General features: G+C 48.5%; 1 protein-coding gene across 7 annotated transcripts in view; it reads left to right on the top strand.

The window, feature by feature from the left end:
- ST3GAL4 (ST3 beta-galactoside alpha-2,3-sialyltransferase 4) overlaps nucleotides 1-17852 on the top strand; it is a 187693-nt gene that overhangs the window by 106002 nt on the left and 63839 nt on the right. For 4 of the 7 annotated variants that reach the window (XM_073321125.2, XM_073321132.2, XM_073321123.2 and 1 more), the window contains exon 2: nucleotides 4340-4415. The exons of the other annotated variants lie outside the window; for them this stretch is intronic. Coding sequence is in view for 2 of the 4 variants with exons in the window: in XM_073321123.2 (XP_073177224.1) it covers nucleotides 4340-4415 (76 nt within the window). In the remaining 2 variants the exon portion in view is untranslated. The remainder of the gene's footprint in view (nucleotides 1-4339; nucleotides 4416-17852) is intronic. 7 annotated transcript variants of the gene reach the window in all.

The raw sequence follows: 17852 nt of genomic DNA on the forward strand, positions 1-17852 counted from the left end.
CTGCCCTGGGCTGCTCTGATGGAACCTCTGCTATCTGCTTCCTCTGGTGTTCTAAGCGTTAATGTTTGTCAGAGTGAACCTGGGATTTGCTAGGGGGAACTTCTGCTGTACTCTGAGGACTACGGAAAGGAGGCCGGCTTAGGTGGCTTTGCTTACGTTGTATTTTGCCTGGAATCCTTGCAAACAGTGCTCTATCCATACGTACCTTCCACATGTATGTTGCACTCCTGAGTTGTTTGCCACTGAGACCTGGATAGCTGCATGTTTCCCTTAAGGGCTTACTGGTGATCTGGTCACCCCCTTGTTATAGACTCTTTACTTTGATGGCTGTTTGGTGTTCATGTGAAACAATCTGGGTTTCTTTCTTCTAGTGGCACAGGTCCTCTTTCTTCTAGTGGCACAGGTCCACGTCCTTCTCCTATGCCTCCCTTAACTCCAGTCTTGGCAGGAAGACCAGAAGGAATGAGTTGAGTGTTTGGAACTCCTCTAGACGGGGTCCCTCCCAGGCTGTTCGAGCAGGGCTTTGTGGGGTGGGGTGTGTGTGTGTGTCTGTGTGTATGGAAAGCTGGCACTGTTGCGGTTCTCTGGCTTTCATTGCTCTCTGTCCATCCACAGGACAATTAAACTCCAGTGATGTCACTCTGAAACATTCCAGCAGCACTAAATGAGTTTCTCTGCTGTGGGCAAGCAACTGGAGAAGAGCTAAGCTGTGCGGTAATGGCTAGCGTGGGCAGGGGGCCTGGTTAACAAGATCATGCTCTCTTTGAGCTACCAACCGAATGGGCAGCTGATGGCAATGCGACAGATCTAATTCTAATCATGACTGTCGCAAAGGTACTGGATTGTAGAACGGGGGAGGCTTGCTGAGCGATCCGAGGAGCACTGCCTAGCAGGGTGGATAAATGGCTGGCTCACAAACGGGTTGTTGGATTGGGAGGATGTCAGGTGGCTCAAGATGTGATACGGAGACAGGATTCACACACTTGTCTAATGACCTTGAAGGCTAACTCTGCGCTGCCTACGTTTCTGGCCCTCTCCAAGCGGGGTGGTCTAGTAAACATAGATGATCTATTTAAAAATACGGGGAGGGGAGACACTGAAGTGGCACCCCATTCAGAGCAGGAAGATGAGGTTTGATGGGGTGGAGCGAGCCAGGGAAAGAACAACTCTCAGTGGAGACATAGAATTAGAGTCATCCAAAGCTCCACTCCCAAGGAGAATGAGGATGATGGTGGGCAACAAACTCACTGCATCCCACCACTTCTTTTCTGGAAATCCCGGATACCGCTGTGAGAAGCTGGCCTCATTTCATGCTGCACCATGGCTGCTGGGCCTTCCCTGCAGGGAAGACACTTGCTGGTCCTTCTTTGACTCTTACCTGTGTTTCTAAACTGGCTCTTGCAGTAACAGCTGTGATGAACGTGACCTCTAGATTAGCATCTGACAAGCTTTGCGTGACTCAGACTCATCGAGTCATGCAACACCCTGTGAAGTAGGTACATGATGATGACGTTGTTTGTTGGATCCGTTTTACAGATGGGGAACCAGAGGCAGAGAGAGGTTAAAAGAGTAGTCCAAAGTGATTCAGTGGCCAGCTGGGCGCAGGAGTCCTGCTCTAACTACTAGGGGCTACTGCCTTCCATTGCTGACAAGGACAGCATGCAATAGCATGTAAGTGGGGCTGCAATTCTCACTAAAACCTAAAAGTGGGAAGCGATGTTGCATGTCCCATTAGACTCCAAGAGGAGGAAGCAGAGCAATAGGAGTTAGGAACCCCCCCTGGAGGTCAGCTAAAGTTGGGATGGCTCACAAGGTAGTTATAGCAACCCCAGCAGAGGTGAGGAAGGTGAGAGAAGATGGTTGTGGATCGTAGTTAGGGAAGTCTTGGCCTACTGAAAGATGCTTTCTCCTTCACTGGTTTGTAATGTCCAGAGCAACTCTGCTTCCATTGTTTCCCTTAGCAGGCTAAATTCCAGTCCAAATAGATCTTGCCGCACCTTTGCCAGGACTCGCAATGGATGCCTATGGACCATAAGGTCAATCAACGGAGGCCAACATACCAGAGAGGTCCCCGTCCTCTCTAGTGCCGTGGGTATTAGCTGATTGCCCTGGGGGGATCTTAGCATCAGGATCCCCACAGCATCTCTGATGCTCCATGCACTGAGATGCTGATACATTACCAGAGACGCAGCAGACGCTGCACCGGGACTGTGCTGCGGCTCTCCACAAGAGCAGCCTGCGGGTGCAGGGAAAGGAGGGTGTGTGTGCATAAAACTTTATGCCTAGGATCTGGTTCTTTTAATTCCTCTCTTAAACGTCCCAGAGTAGCAGAGGTCTGGGTCAGCAAGAGGGAACCCCTTGGGCCAAGACACAAAACTTACCAGAAGAAGCCAGGCAATTCAGCTCAGTTTGTTTTCCCTTGGGGCTCTTAAGTGTGCCATGCCCCTTTGATGAACTAGGTATAGCAGAGCATCTGACCTGTTTGTTGGAATCTAAGCAGAATCTAATTAAAATCTAAGCAGCCAGGAGGCAAGCAGGGCGTGTCGTTATTGCTATGGTAGATTAATATATGTAAACATCCTCTCGACAAGACTAGGCTAAGCCACCCTGGGCTGGGCAGTTTCAGGGTGACTCAAAATCAGCCAAAGAGTCTTTCAGCCTGCTGCTTACGGGTGGGGATGCAGCTTCTCACCAGCAGCACAGATGGCTCTGCGTTTCAGGCACCAGACGCCCCCTGATGATCTCCGGTAGCAGCTTCTGTTTCTGCTCAAGAGCTGGGATTGGTAGCATCTTCCAAGGTGAAATAACAAGCCCTGCATGGGGGCTCTGATTGGATTGCCCCTAATTGCACACGACTAGATGAAGGTAGCAGGAGCAATGGAAGAGATGGGGGGGGGGAATTGTCTGTTCAGAGGTTGAATTCACAGCTCAGCCGGTGTGTGGTGAGATGCATGGTGACATTTGTGTCCTCTAACTCCTCAGCCCCAGCACAGTGGGTTCTAGTGGCCCTGAATACAAGAAGCAATTAAGTGATGCACAATTTACTCCTGAGGGAATTCTGCGCCTAAAAATTCTGTGCACAATATTTTAAAATTCTGCAAGTTTTATTTGTCAATAAATAAATGCAGAGGCCACTGGCTGCATGAAAGTGGGAGATCACCCTGCAGCCCCACCACCACCACCCACCCCTGGGACACAGACTCAGCAGTGAGACTGCACCCGACCCTGACACAGCACAAGACCTGGCCCTGCTCCTCTGTGCCAAGTGCACCAGGTGTGGGGCAGGCAGGCTCAACCAGGCAGGATCTAAATGTGAAGGGGCTCAGTGTGGGGTGAGAGGGTTCTGTGTGGGACAGTCTGGGTGCAGGCACCTCAGTGTGGGGATCTGGATGCACAGAGGCTCATTGGGAGTGGGGTTCCAGGTGCAGGGGCAATGAGACCCTGCATGGTTTTCAGGTGAAGGTGGTTGGGGCTCAGCGGAGGGGTCTGGGTGTAGGGGTCTCAGCTGGGAGGTCTGGGTGCTGGGGGAGTGGGGCTGGGTGGGGGGCTGGGTGCAGCTTGATAGAGGTCAGTGGCATGGGGGTCTGGATGTGGGGGCTCAGGGTGGTGCAGGGGGGTGGGGCTCATCAGGGTGGGGGTGTGAGTGCAGGGAGCTCGGGGAGGGGCGGGGTAGTCTGGGTGAAAAGGCGGAGGTCCGGAGACAGGGGGTCTGGGTTCAGGGGGGCTCCACATGCAGTGGTTGAGGTTCAGTGGGGTAGGGTTTTGGGTATGGAGGGCTCGGGGGGTACGGGGTGAGGCTTGGTGGGTGTGTCTAGGTATGGGAGGTCTGGATGGACGGGGGAGCAGCTCCGGTACAGTGATCTCTCCCCCTGCAGGTGAGGAGCGATGGGGGCAGGAAGCAGGGGAGGATGCTGAGCTTCCTGCAGCTGGGGGAGGTTTCTGAGTGTGGGTCTGACGCAGCCCCAGCCACTCCTTTCAGGGGAAGAGGAAGTCCAGTCCTCTCCTGCCTCCAGCTCAGCCGGAACTAGCAGCTGATCCTGGCTCAGGATAGGAGCCACTGGCTAGGGTGTCCCCAGCTCCACAGTGATTTACCTCTCCGCCGGCTGCTCCGGGTGCCTGAAACGATGTATCTGCTCTGCTAGAGAGTGGTGCGTGACTGCTCTTGCAGCTTCCCTTTCCTTCCCTGCCAGAAAGTCATTTTTTCTGCGGGGAAGCAAAGAAATCTGCAGGGGACATGAATTTTGCGCATGCGCAGTGGGACGGAATTCCCCCTGCAGTAACAATTCCCTGTATGCCACTGCACTAAGTACTCCTCCTGTCTCTTGTCTTCCTTTGATAGGGGACGGAAGAGTGGGATTGTAAAGCCCCACCCTGCGGAGGCGCTGCCGTCTCGGCTTTGGAATGAGGGGACGGACGTAAGTAGCCTCCTTTTCTCCCTCCCAGCTGTTACTTTTATTCTTTAACTTTCCTCCAAAGGAAAGGAGGGCAGAGCGGTGCAGATGTCGCTTTTGGCAGCACGAGAACGAAGCCGCTGTGTGCTCTGAGTGCTAGGGCCGTGGTTCCATAAGTGACCCTGCTCCCCCTTAGCGCGATGGGAAGGGCCAGGAGGTCATGACCCCTGTTCATGAACCCCTGGGGTTGAGAACCCCTGCACTGGGGAATAACCAGTAATTGTGTTGCCTGGAAAGAAGGCCCCAACCACACGCTTTTCTTCCAGTAACTTTTCATCCTCTTCTTTTTTGATAATGGTTCTTCAGAACCTGTGACCCCATGGAAATGCCAGCCTTCTATTTACTATTAGCATCTGGAAGGCACCTATCACCAGCAAAAAAACAACCATGGCTCTGGGTCTGTGGGGTGTGAAAGCCAGCCTTGCCCTCCCTCCGAACTCCAGACTGATCGAACCTGGATTTGATCCTATTCTGTATTGTTTAGTGGCCCATGCATTGACCTGCTGGAGCAGGGACATCTACATTCACATATGACAGCAAGGATGCAGAGAGACACCTCTCCCCCCGCCCCACCCCCCGGCCCGTTCCACGTGAAAGTGATTTTACATATTTCGCTCTGTGTGAGGGGCAGTCAGACTGTGCAGGCTGCATGGTCCGTTTCTGAATAACAGGATCACAGAGCTGTCACCTGGCCCCTTGAGGATGCTTACATGAGTGTTCTATGCAATTTCAGGTCAGATTAGTGACTTGCTGGGAAATTTAAATCATGAATCTAGTGTAGTCATTAAGGTGTGATTAATGCGTGCGCGTGCGTGACCTTGGCGAACTCCCCGACAGCAAAGTAGCTGAGCAAAATGTTATCTGCTACCTCTGGCCAGTGAATTACTGAGTATCACGGTGAAATGCTTCCTTATTTCTGGTTTCAGAGTAGCAACCGTGTTAGTCTGTATCTGTAAAAAGAAAAGGAGGACTTGTGGCACTTTAGAGACTAACCAATTTATTAGAGCATAAGCTTTCGTGAGCTACAGCTCACTTCATCCGATGCGTGCAGTGATAGCTCACCTTTCCTGGTCACTCTTGTTACAGCCTGTATGGTAATACCCATTGTTTCATGTTCTCTGTGTATATAAAATCTCCCCACTGTATTTTCCACTGAATGCATCCGATGAAGTGATCTGTAGCTCATGAAAGCTTATGCGCTAATAAATTTGTGCGTCTCTAAGGTGCCACAAGACCTCCTGTTCTTTTTCCTTATTTCTGTTATTCATTAACAGAAATCATATGCAAATTCTTCCCTGGAAACAGGGTTTTACCGAATAGAACAGGTTGCGTCTGGCAAAAGATCTCCAGGTACAATCCCCTTGAGAGAAGCAGCAAGCGGCAGGGGGCACTCGCAAGGATGCATGGGCGTGGGTGGCTGTAGCAAGACTGGTTTTCTAGGGTAGTGGCAATTTCTCCCCTCTGCTCAGTGAGAGCAGAAGGTAGGCAGAACGCAGTATTGAGCATCTGCGAGTGAGGTAGAATCCCGCTCCGGCTGAGCGAAAGGTGCCTGGAGAGGCAGTGCAGTTTCACTGCTGAACGGCGCAGAAGCGATGCTCATGTCACTTTGCTGTCGGGGGGTTCGCCAGGGTCACTACTGTGGAGTTCCACTGTGTGCAGTAATTAAAGTGAGCTAGACGGTGCAGTGACATTGGGGCGGGGTGGAAATGAGCTGCCATGTGGGGTACTGGTGAGCTGGCCTGAGTTCTGCGTCTCAGTGTGCAGTCTGAGAATCAGTTCAGCGATATACGGCGCCCTTGGTCTCTTTTCTCTGCTCCACCCCCGTTGGTCTGTGCTCTCTCCAGCTGCCCACTGTGTACAGGCTGCCCCCTTGGGGTTTGTCCTGTGGTGTCCTCTGAACACCACACGCAACGGTTATTGCATTTCCTTCCCAGCTTTCCTGCTGCTTGGGCTAACGCCAGCCGGTGTGCTCTGAGCAGCGCCGATCACAGTCCACCTGCCTTGGCTCTGAGTCAGAGAAGTCCTTACCTATTTAGCAAACCACTTAAACTCACATCTGACTTTAGGAATGTGCCTAAGTCCCTTTGAAGTCAATGGGATTTAAGCAAATGCTTCAGAGCTTTGCTGAACTGGGTCTGCTGGGAGTGGAGGACTGATTCTTAAGCTGGCCCTGTTGGCTTTCAAACTGGGCAGAGACCTGTCCCTGTGAGGCCTCCTTATCACGCCTCATCCTTATCTGTGCTCTGATCCATCTGCGGTGTCAGGGCCCTATCTCTGTGCCATAGGTTGGCAACTGTCTAAGGGCCCCACCCGTGGACCAGGAGCCCATGGTGCTAGGCTCTGTACAAGAGAGGCAGACCCGTTGTTTTGTAATCGCAGTGCCAAATCTAGTGTCAAAAGTGAGATGCTGTAACTGAGCCGAGGCTGCAGTTCTCCCTTCCCCTCCCTCAAATCACTGGCCTGTTCTAGACTAGTGTGCACTGTTGTAATGTCAGCCCAGCACACGGTACGCCCGAGGGAATCCACGTTGTGGTGCCAAAAGGAACAATCCCAAGCTGTCACTCGTGCTGCTCTGACAATCGGTGGAACCAAAGGCAGGGAGCATTACATCCCTCAGAAATCTCTTCTGCTCCCTGCCCTTGGATGCTAACAGCAGCCGTAGTGTTACCTAGTGGTTAGAGCAGCGTACTGCAACTCAGCACTCCTGGGTTCTGCTCTTTCCCTGCTATGTTATCATGAGCAAGTCACTGAAATCACTGTACAGCAGAAGTTACCCACCTGTAAAATGAGTGGAGCAGCCTGTTCCTGCATCGCAGGGGTGTTAATGAATAAATGAATGTAAATTGCTTTAAGATGCCCAGATGGAAGTCTCTCTGGAATGGCAAAGTGTTATTGCTATGGCTCCCTTCAGTGCCGCAAACAGCTTGGAAGTGTCAGGAACATAAAAGTACGTCTCCAATAACTCAAATTGCGCCTAAGCCAGATCCAGCTGCAGCCTGCACCGGGGAAACTTCCACCTCTGGAACTATTCTGATATAGCTACAGGGTCTAGGGGTGGGGAACCCCTACAGCTATACAGGGTGGGAGGGAGCCTTTAATGTAGACCCCCCCTGGAGCACTGCAAAACGGACCTACCCTAGCAACTTCCATCGCAGTTTGCACTTGTCGCCTTCTGGGTGTAAAACAACCCAGTGTAGATAGAGCTTTCCTGTATAGATCAGGGTGTTGGGGCCAGGAGAGCCACTGATCATCTTGCTGCTAGCCAGTCTCTGCCACTCTAGAGGAGAGCGAAGAGACCCCTTAATTCTCATGTTTCTTGTGCGGAGGTAGGGGAAGACTCAATGGCAAACATCAATTCAGCTCTAGTTTGTAGTGGAGCGATTAATGTGCCAGAGGAGAGGACTGATTTCAGGTGGCAACGAGGCTACAGGACTAGGTGAGCCCTTAACCAAGAACCTGTTCTCCTGCAAATTTCATAGATAATAAAGACCAAGGGTTTTATTAATGTTGTCTTTGTATTAATGAAGACCAAAAGCTTCAAGTACATGGAGCATAGCAACAGGATGATGCAGTGCGCTCGGCACTCCCAGACAAGAAAATCAGGGCTCTTCCCCGACTTTGTCCTTTTCCCTGAGGTGTAGTATGTCTCTTAAAGCAACACAAAACAAAAATAAAGCAAAATTGTGATTATTCATAGAGACCTGGAAGGGAAGCTCAAATGCATTGTTGGGCCATTGATCTGCTCAGCCAATCGGGATTTAGGCTGAATTCCAGTTCAGAGGCTCTGAAACCTGCTCTTGACAAACCCTTTTCCTTCCCATTGGGTGGATTTTAGAGGTGTGAATGTTTTTGTTTCCAGTGACAGCTGAACAGAAACGTGACCTATTTTTACGCACTGCCACTGTGCTTAACTATACAGACTGAGTCTCTGCTGGATCTCTTTGGGGGCCAAACCACAAGAAGGGGTGAAATGCACCATGTCTGTGGTTATGCAATTGTGTTAGCTGGTGCCCGCACCACCACCCAAGTGGAGTTGGTTTAAGGGAGTGCTCTCGCTATTTTGGGGAAGCTCCCCAGCTTTGACGTGACGTAATGCACTGAGAACTGTGAGCACAGAGTGGAATCTAAAGGGTGGGTGAAGGTGACTTGAGTATTCCTCTGTCTTCTTAAAAGAGAATGAATGTAAGGTCTGGGTGTGTTGGGCTTGGAGAGGAGGGATGTGATCCATGAAGGGTCTCAGCATTTATCTCTGCTTTGGAAAGCTGTGATCTTCTGGAAATTAACTTATCAATGAAATACAATGAAGCATGTTTTGACTGCCTGACACTTGTAAGCAGCATCATGTACTCTTGACTCAAACCTGTACAAGGTTGGGAGGAGTGGAGGAGATGAGTGTTCTTGCCAGATCAGTTTAATTATATAACTGGTATCTGCATAGCCATTAATGTGCATGACAGGAGGTGGGACAGTAGAAATATATTTTAAGGTGACTTGTTCTCTTTAAATGGTAAGTTTGCATTTATTAAAACTGCTGCTTGCTCATATAAATTACTCTGGGATGCTTCTCTGGAAGACATTACCTTTGAAAGCCCAACCTTAGGGTGTTGCTGATTCCCTCCCCACCGAAATCTCCTAGGTTCCACCCAGTGATCATCCTTGTTACCCTCACGTAAGAGCAGGGCTGGGCCTCCTGGTGCTTTTGCCACGAGCCCTCTCCCTCTGAATTGAAGCCCTTGAATTGCGGTGAGTTCAGCTCAGTCCCAGGGTCTCAACTTGCTTGGGGGTCAGGCTCCCACCTAGCTATCTCCTGCCATCCCATGGAGAGAAACAGACCTGGATTGTGTGTCTCTGATCCCTGGGGCATGCCGTGTTAAGTCTAAAACTTTTTCTGTCGGGGCTTAAACCCAGCTCAGTAACGATCTCTCTCGCTGCCATCCTGAGTATTCTGTTGCATTACAATATGGAGAATGCCAGCATTGTAAGGGTTAACCACCAGCTGTTCCCTCTTTGGGGAGAGGATAAAAGTTGGGCACCCTCGGTCCACTGATCCGGAACCGGAGGGTCGTGTCTGCCCCTCTGTTACAGACAACCTGCTGCAGCCAATCGAAACTCGGGCCTGTTCAAATCGCTCTGTGTGTGTGTCTGTCTCTGCTGTGAAACATCCCAAGTGGGTGACTCCCAAAGCCATACAGGCCAGCCCGTAAACAGGGCAACGAGGCAACGGTGATAAACACAGAGGGAGTATCCAGGGGCAGGTGGAGAGACGAGGTAACTGGAGTCCCTGAGTAAACACCTGCCTGGCTGGAGGCGTGCGGAGATTAAGAGGACAGCCCTTGGAATTAGTGGAGTTTGATGTGCAGGTGGTGAAAGCCGCAGGTAGGAGAAACCACACATCTGTCTGGGAGTGCTGCAGGGGGTCGCTGTGGGGAGATGGGATGGTGATCGTGAAGGTCAGATCTTTAGGAAATCCAGGTAGTTACAAAACCTCAGGTAGTGAGGGAGGGGAGGCTTAATAGTAGGGATCCCCTTGATCAGCTTTTCATCAGGTGGCTAGGTCTCTGTATGTGCTCTGTAGAGGCCCCCCCAATCCAAGGGCTAAATTAGTATGTTCCTTCTCTAACCTAGTCCTTGAGTACGACCCTTGTGCCAAGGTCTGTTAGCCCATGACCCTACCCCCAAAGAGCTTTCGCCTGGCAAGGACTAATCAGCCACACTTTTAAAAGTGGCCTCTGATTAGGGGAGCCCAGCTTGAGGCCCCTTTGTGAGGTGCTGAGCACCTGCATTTCCCATTGACTTCAGCTGGAGCACCCTGAAAATCACATTCCACGTGCCTCCCACTCATTGCTTAATGTTCCCTGGCTGGAGTCCTAATAACGGCCCTGATCCTCCAAATCCACTCACGTTACTCAGGGTGGAGTCCCTCCACAGTCAATAGCAGGTATGTAAAGGCTGGCAGAGCTGGAATGAGAAACAGCCTGAGTACCCTGCCCCAGAGATCAGGGTTGGTCTGGCCAATAGACGGGAGTGCCTCCCATGCCGTATCCTACCTCATCACGCCCCTGTGAGCAGGGAAGTATTAAATCCCCATTTGATACAGAACGAGGCAGAGAGAGATGTAAGAGCCAGATTTTCAAAGGCCCCTAAAGAGGCAGATAGGCACTGTTGAAAATCACCCAAGGCCCCTAAATACCTTTGAAAATCTGGCCCAAGGTCAGGGGGAATTGGGGTCCCACGCTGGCTACCACACTATAGCATCACCGCTCCTGTAACGCTCAGAGAACCACGGTGGGGGAGATAACATCTTCTATTGGACCAACTTCTGTTGATGAGAGAGACATGCTTTCGAGCCACACGATTCCCTCCCTCACCTTGTCTCTCTAATATCTGGGAACCAACACGGCTACACCATCACATATTACCTCAAACGGGGTGAATGGGAAACAGAATCGTGGTTTGTTTGGGGAGCACTGGATGTCCGTCCTTACTAAATAACTAAATTTAACAGTCCCGCGTGTGTGCAACGGGAATATATATATACCCTACCAGGAATATATTTTTATAGCAGAGGGAGAACAGCAACGAAATCCAAAAGATGTCCTAATAACAAGGTCCAATTATCGTGCAAAGAAATAAGTGGGTACATTCCAATCTCTGAAACATAATAACAGACTAATTAATCAAACAGGAACTGCCACCTTGCCGTTCTGCAGAGCTAGTTTAAGACCTGGGAAATTGAGCTCAGCATTTGAACGCATGGCAGACTCGGGAAATGCTCACGATTCATGTGAGGTAAGCTCCGATGGCTTTTTATTATTAGAACTACTTGGTTTTGTTATAAAGGAGCTGTGATTATTGACAGTGGTTTTGTAGACTTTGACTTTAGAAGGTGGCCAGCGATTTGGGGAGTCTTGGTAACTGGGTGCTGACTTGGGACATGGTAAATATCAAGTCACACTTGAGCAGCTTGATCTGCCTGCACCTAAGATGAATTTGTCAGGAAAGGTAAATGGGATGTTAGCTCCCACCACCTGCTCAGGTACTTTTACAACTGGCAGTAGGCGTGAACACCTTTGGGAGATCCAAGTATTCTGCAGTGCCCGCACCCTGTGCAGGAGTTCTCGAATCACAGAGACTGGAGAGACCGGATCCCATTCCAGTAGGATCATCTGTGTCCTTCACCCTGCAGTGCAGGGTTAGCCTCAGCACTCCAGCATGGTGTGTTTCTCAAGTTCTCTGCCCATGTAACTTCAAATGTTACCACCACTTCCCTTAGGATACTGTGGCAAAGCCTGCTAGATCTCACACTCAGGATGTTTTTCATGATCATTCAGTCTATATTTTCTTTTAGCTGACCTTTGCATAGACTGGCCTGTGTGCTTGGAGATGGTCAAATGCAGCTCTGTCTGATGGGCCGTTCACAGAGTGAAACAGTTATGGGCATTCCTAGAAACGCTTTGTGATGTTGCTGGCTAATACAGTGCGCTCCGCTCCATCCGGATACACTTATAGGGAGATCTCAGGGAATCCAAGCAGCCTGATAACGAATGGTGGTGGCTGGGGCTTAATTAGAACAGGTATAAAATCAGGATTTTAAAAATAAATCTAAACAAACTTTAAAAACCTGGTTGTTGCCCTATTTGAAAACTTGCCTTACCTCTAACTACTCGGACTTTCTAGCCCCACCCTCTTGTTCTCCTTCTACATCCATACCTGCCTGCAGTTCACCAATAGCATTGATGTCTGTGCAGTGACGTATCTGACCAATAGGGGGCAATACTATCTGCTAGGCCTAACACTGAATATCGTTATCAGTCCCTGCTCGGGGATAGGAAATAATCGGGCCCTTCATGTGCCTTATATTCAGTTGACAGTCTCTGGCTCTAGACGAAATCATGCACTTTTCCTTTAAGAAGCCTAATGCAGCAGTATTGGCATTTATGGCACATAAGAAGACCCCCAATGCAGTCTGGTACTTCGTGTGGCTGGCGAAAGATTTGGGCTAGTGATGGGTCTGCACCAAACCTGAGATCCAAAAATCTTGCAAACTTTCGTGGTTTCATAGCGTGTAATGCCAGATGGGACCATTAGATCATCTAATCTGGCCTCCTGTATATCACAGGCTATTAAATTCCACCCTGTTACTCCTGTGTTGAGCCCAATAGCTGCAGTTAGACCAAAGCATTTAAGTTGTCAGAAGACTGAACTGTTGTGAGTGCCCAGTCCCCAAAGTCCCTGCAATGGCAGGGAATTGGTTAGGTGAGACTTGCTCAGGTGATCCCAAGGTGCTGCAGAAGAAGGTGGAAAACCCCCCACGGTCCCATACAAGCTGAGCTGGGGAAAAATTCCTTCCTTATCCCAGATCTGGTGATCGGCTTGACCAGGAGCATGTGAGCAAGGCTCACCAGCCAGGCATCTAAGACAGGATTGTCCATGCCACTTTGGAGCACTTGTCCTCCCATAGGTGCCGACTCCGTGAGTGCTCCGGGGAGTTTGTACTTTATGTCAGGTGGCATCTAGTTCTGGGGCTTGGGCCCAGCTCTCCCTGGATACTGGGTGCTCTTCAGGGTAGGCTTTCCATGCTCTATTTCAAAGGCAGTGGAATGGTGGCTCTGTTCAGATTGGCGTGTAGAGACCTCCAAGAAGCTTTGGCTAAGCTCAGTGAAGTGAGTCCAAGTGCCGTTGGGCTCCAAATAGGTTGTGAATCTCACATGATTGAACTGACTCTACCCCTGCTTCTAGCCAGGTTGGACTCCTGCACCAGAGGCCCTTCTCTCTGGGACTGCTTTTGCTGGAGTGATGCATTGCTGAAAGAAGGCAAAGAAAAAACTGACCTCTCTCTCTCTCTGCAGTGTGAGAGATGGCAGAGTTCTTGGAGCTACTGTGAGCCAGTTCTTTACTATTATCCACTCTGGGTTTTCCTGTCCCTTAAGTTTCCTTTACTCAGCACTTTACATTTTTCAGAGCACTGTCTGAATATGAATCTGCCTATCACCCCATGAAGAAGTAATAGTGTCCCTGTTCTGCAGCTGGAGAACTGACGTAGGGAGGTTAAGTGACTTGCTAAAGTCTACGTGGTGACTCAGTGGCAGAACCAGGGTTTGAATTTGGGAGTGCCTGGCTCTCAGCTAAATATTGGGACACACAGAGTCTGTGCGGCTCAGCTGGGAAGTAAAAGGCCAAGCACCTGAAGTGTGTTTTAATATATTCAAAGGACCATGCTGCATGGTCTCCCATGGCCACTTACTTCTTGTAATGAAACAGCACATTGGAAAGTTCCAGTGGATTAAACAACTCTGTTCATCCTCCGATCCCCCTCTGTGTGTATCTGCCCCTTGCTGTTATACAGCAGTGAATTCCACTCACCAACTCCTTTCACTTGTGAGAGTGGCTGCTAGGAAATTAGGGAGAAATCCACTAGCCTGAATGTGTTGTATGTATGCAGCCCTGGAACTGTTAGGAGCTTGTTTTCTCGGTATTGCAGCTCTTAGCTCCTAGGAGCCTGTTTTCTTAAGAGGCAGCTCAGGTGATGTGAGGCAGAGTTGATGCAGCATGTTGCAGAGGGGAGACTTGCCTGCTGTGTGTGTGCTCGCTTGTTCTGATTCTGTTATTTTCCTGAATCTGAAAGATTTGAACAGAAAAGTGTAGAGTGATGGTTGCTTTTTGAGTAGTGAAAATATACAAGTGAGTTCAATACTTGAGGGCTGTGTGTCCACACTGTGAAAAGGATTTTGACAAAGTGGAAAGGGATCAGAAAAGAGCTACAAGAATGATTCGAGGTCTGGGAAACCTGCCCTACAGTGAAAGACTAAAGGAACTCAATCTATTTAGCTTAATAAAGACGTTTAAGAGGTAATTTAATCTCTAAACACCTGGATGGGGAGATGATTTCTGATATCAGAGGATGCTTTAATCTATCAAATGCAGAGTGAGATCCAATGGCTGGAGCTGGATAAAATCAGACTAGAAATAAGGTGCAGATTTTTAACAGCAAAGATAATTAACCATTTGAATAATTTACCCAGGGATGTGATGGATCCTCCATTGCTTGAAGTCTTCAAAAAGCTACACTCCAATTCAGCCAGAAGTTATGGGCGTCATGCAGGAATCACTGGGTGAAAAGCTAGGACGACTGACTAAATAAAGGGTCAGAATGGTCTCTTCTGGTCTTAAAATCTAAGTCTTTGAAAACAACAGTGAAGAAGGTGGTGGTTTTATTAGCAGGTGTTATGAAAATTGGGCATATAGATTATCATCTCTTTCCTGATTTGGAAACCAGTTCATTGAGACTTTGTAGGAGGGTAGTAAATTACAACAGCAGAATAATGCAGATTACTTCTCTATGTACCATTTGCTATAGACATGATCACTGGCATGTAGCCCTTTGTAAAGATATAAACAGCGCACATTTATTTAATGCATGCGATAACATACAGAAGTGAAAATAATCTCTGAGAATGTTGCACCAATAACTAAACATAGTGATTCACCTCTCCTGCCAGTTGGGGTCACTTCTCAGTGAAAACTGGCTGTGAAAGGTCCTCAGAGCATGACTAAGCCTTCCAGTCATCTTTACTCAAGATGAATGTGCAGGCTTTTTACTTGGACCCTAAATCACTTCCTCTAAATCCTTGGATGGTGATATATTGGTTAGACAATAAATGTTCTCCCATGTGCCCCAGTTCAGACCCCAGGAAATCACATAATGAGCCTGAGTACACAGCCCGTTTGTCTGAGGATCTCAGAGCATTCCGCAAACAATAATTCTCACTCCTCTTCCCTCTGCCCGGTGATGTAGGTATTAGCCTCAATTTAGAGACTGGTAATCTGAAGCAGAGAGGGCTTGCGGCCCGCAGTGCCCACTGATTCTGGATGCCCAACCTGGGACATCTGGAGCCTGATTTCTAGCGGTGCTGAGTACTCTCAGCTCTTGCTGACTTTGGGCAGAATTGTGAGTGCTCAAAATCTCTGCAAATTAGCCCCTGGATGCCTCCAGTTGTGCACCCAAAATGAGTGGGCACTTCTGGAAGCATGATCCAAAACGTGGGGCCTGACATCAGAGAGGTGAAGGGTATAGCTGGGATTAGAAGTTGCTAGGGGGTGTGGCGGCTCCTGCTGTAATAAGTAGACTGTTCTCATGCTCTCTCTATCTGTGGAAAAGCACAGTTCATCCCCCTCCTGTAATATGAGCCTATAGGGAGAGACCGGGAATTCACACACCCCTTTGGCTGAGTATAAGATTAGAAAAGGAGTTTGTTTTCTAAGAAGGGGAAAAAGAACCCCCTCTTCTCCCTCCTCGCCCTCCCCAACGCTCTTGGCAAATATAAAATGCTTCCTACAGACCTTCCCTGATGTAATCTTCCATGCCTCCTCCTCAGTAATGGCATTAAACTTGGCAAAGCTGTTGCTAGTGTACTAGGCACTAAATATGTCCGTAAATATATTTTAGCTACTACAAATCCATTTTAATTTAGTACAAAATAAGACGCAAGCTAAAACCTGAGAAGTGTGGGTCCACCAAACAAGGGACATAGACGTTATGATATTGACAAGCTAAAGTCCCTTGAAATACAGAAAGCTTTTGTTATGCAGTTAAAGAACAGGTTTCAAGCACTTGTAGACCTTGATGAAGAAGAGGGGAATGCAGATGAGGAGATCAACAAGAAGTGGGACAAAGTAACAGCACTTTATAAACAGAGCAGTGAAGCCTGTCTAGGCTATAGGAAGAAGAGAAGGAAGGAGTGGATTACACCCAGCTCATGGAACGCCATAGAAACCAGACGAGCTCTGACGAAAGAAGTGTTAGACACAAACTCCCAGAAGCTAAAGGACAAATATCACAAGCAGTATAGCAAGGCATACCGGGAGGTCAAACGCCTTGTGAGAGCGGACAAACGACATTATATTGATAATCTGGCAACACAAGCAGATGGTGCAGCTGCTGATGGTGAACAAGGAACCTTCTACAAAATGATGCAGCTTATCAGTGGTAAATGACAGACACCAACAAACACTCTCATCAGGAAGAAATAAGAACACCTACTAACAACTGACAAAGAACAAGAAATGCACTGAATAGAGCATTTCAAAGAATTGCTGAACAGGGAGCTACCGAAAGAGGAAGCAAACATCCAGGAGGCAGAAGAAAATCTTGATTTCAACACAGACACCCCAACTCAGGAAGAGATCATTCGAGCCATCAAATCCTTAAAAAATGGGAAAGCTCCTGGCAAGGATAACTTGAATGCAGAATTGTTCATGGTAAATCCTAAATTACCAGTATCTATCCTTGCCCCTCTATTTATATCAGTCTGGGAAAGGGGAAAAGTGCCAGGTGAGTGGACCAATGGGGTTACAGTGAAGATATGAAAGAAAGGAACTCTCAGTGATTGTAATAACTGGCAAGGTATCACACTTTTATCTGTGTCAAGCAAAGTATTGTGTAAGATCATAGTCCGGCATATATCGGAGGCAGTTGATAGCATTCTCAGAAAAGAGCAAGCTGGTTTTCAGAAAGGACATGGATGCACAGACCAGATTTTCGCTGTACAAAACATAATAGAACAGTGCTTAGAATGGCAACGGCAACTCTACATACATTTGATAGACTTTGAGAAGTCTTTTGATAGCATTCACAGGACCAGCCTAGGGCGCATTCTACAGGCATATGGAACCCCTCTCCGTATGATCAATGTCATTAAAAGCTTCTATTTCAACTTTGTGTGCCGTGTTGATCACGGTGAGCTCAGTTTTGAAGTCAAAAAAGGAGTATGTCAGGGATGTGTCGTGTCTGCAATCCCCTTCAGCATTGCCTTCGACTGGGTAATGCAGCGTACAACGGAAGACATGCCAAAAGGCATTAAATGGGACACCCTTCTCGTCCCTTGAAGACCTGGACTTTGCAGATGATGTCACTCTCCTATTACATACCCAATACCATATACAAGAAAAAAGAATTTGACTCAGCTCATTCAGCTAGCAAATTGGACTGAAAATCACCTGCAATAAGACAGAGATCATGACCTTTAATATTGCCTCACCCTCACCAGTACAGATAGAGGATTATGTTCTCAGCAGTGTAGAAACATTCCTATGCTTGGGCAGCACCATCAGCCAGGATGGTGGAACAAGCCAGGACATCCGGAACAAAATCAGTAAAGCCAAGAACGCCTTCAGGAGCTTAAATACGGTCTGGAAATCATCAAAATACAACACCAAAACCAAACTCAAGATTTATCAGCGCTGCCTACTTTCAACACTACTTTATAGTGCAGAATGCTGGGGAATGAGGAAGTCTGACATGTCCAAACTGTCTTCATTCCATACAACCTGCCTCAGAAAAATTCTCTAACTTTTGGCCCAGAACAATCTCAAACCAAGATCTGAGCACCATCGTTGCCAGGA

The sequence above is a fragment of the Lepidochelys kempii genome, chromosome 22 (assembly GCF_965140285.1).
Source record: "Lepidochelys kempii isolate rLepKem1 chromosome 22, rLepKem1.hap1, whole genome shotgun sequence".
NCBI classification, from domain to species: Eukaryota; Metazoa; Chordata; order Testudines; family Cheloniidae; genus Lepidochelys; species Lepidochelys kempii.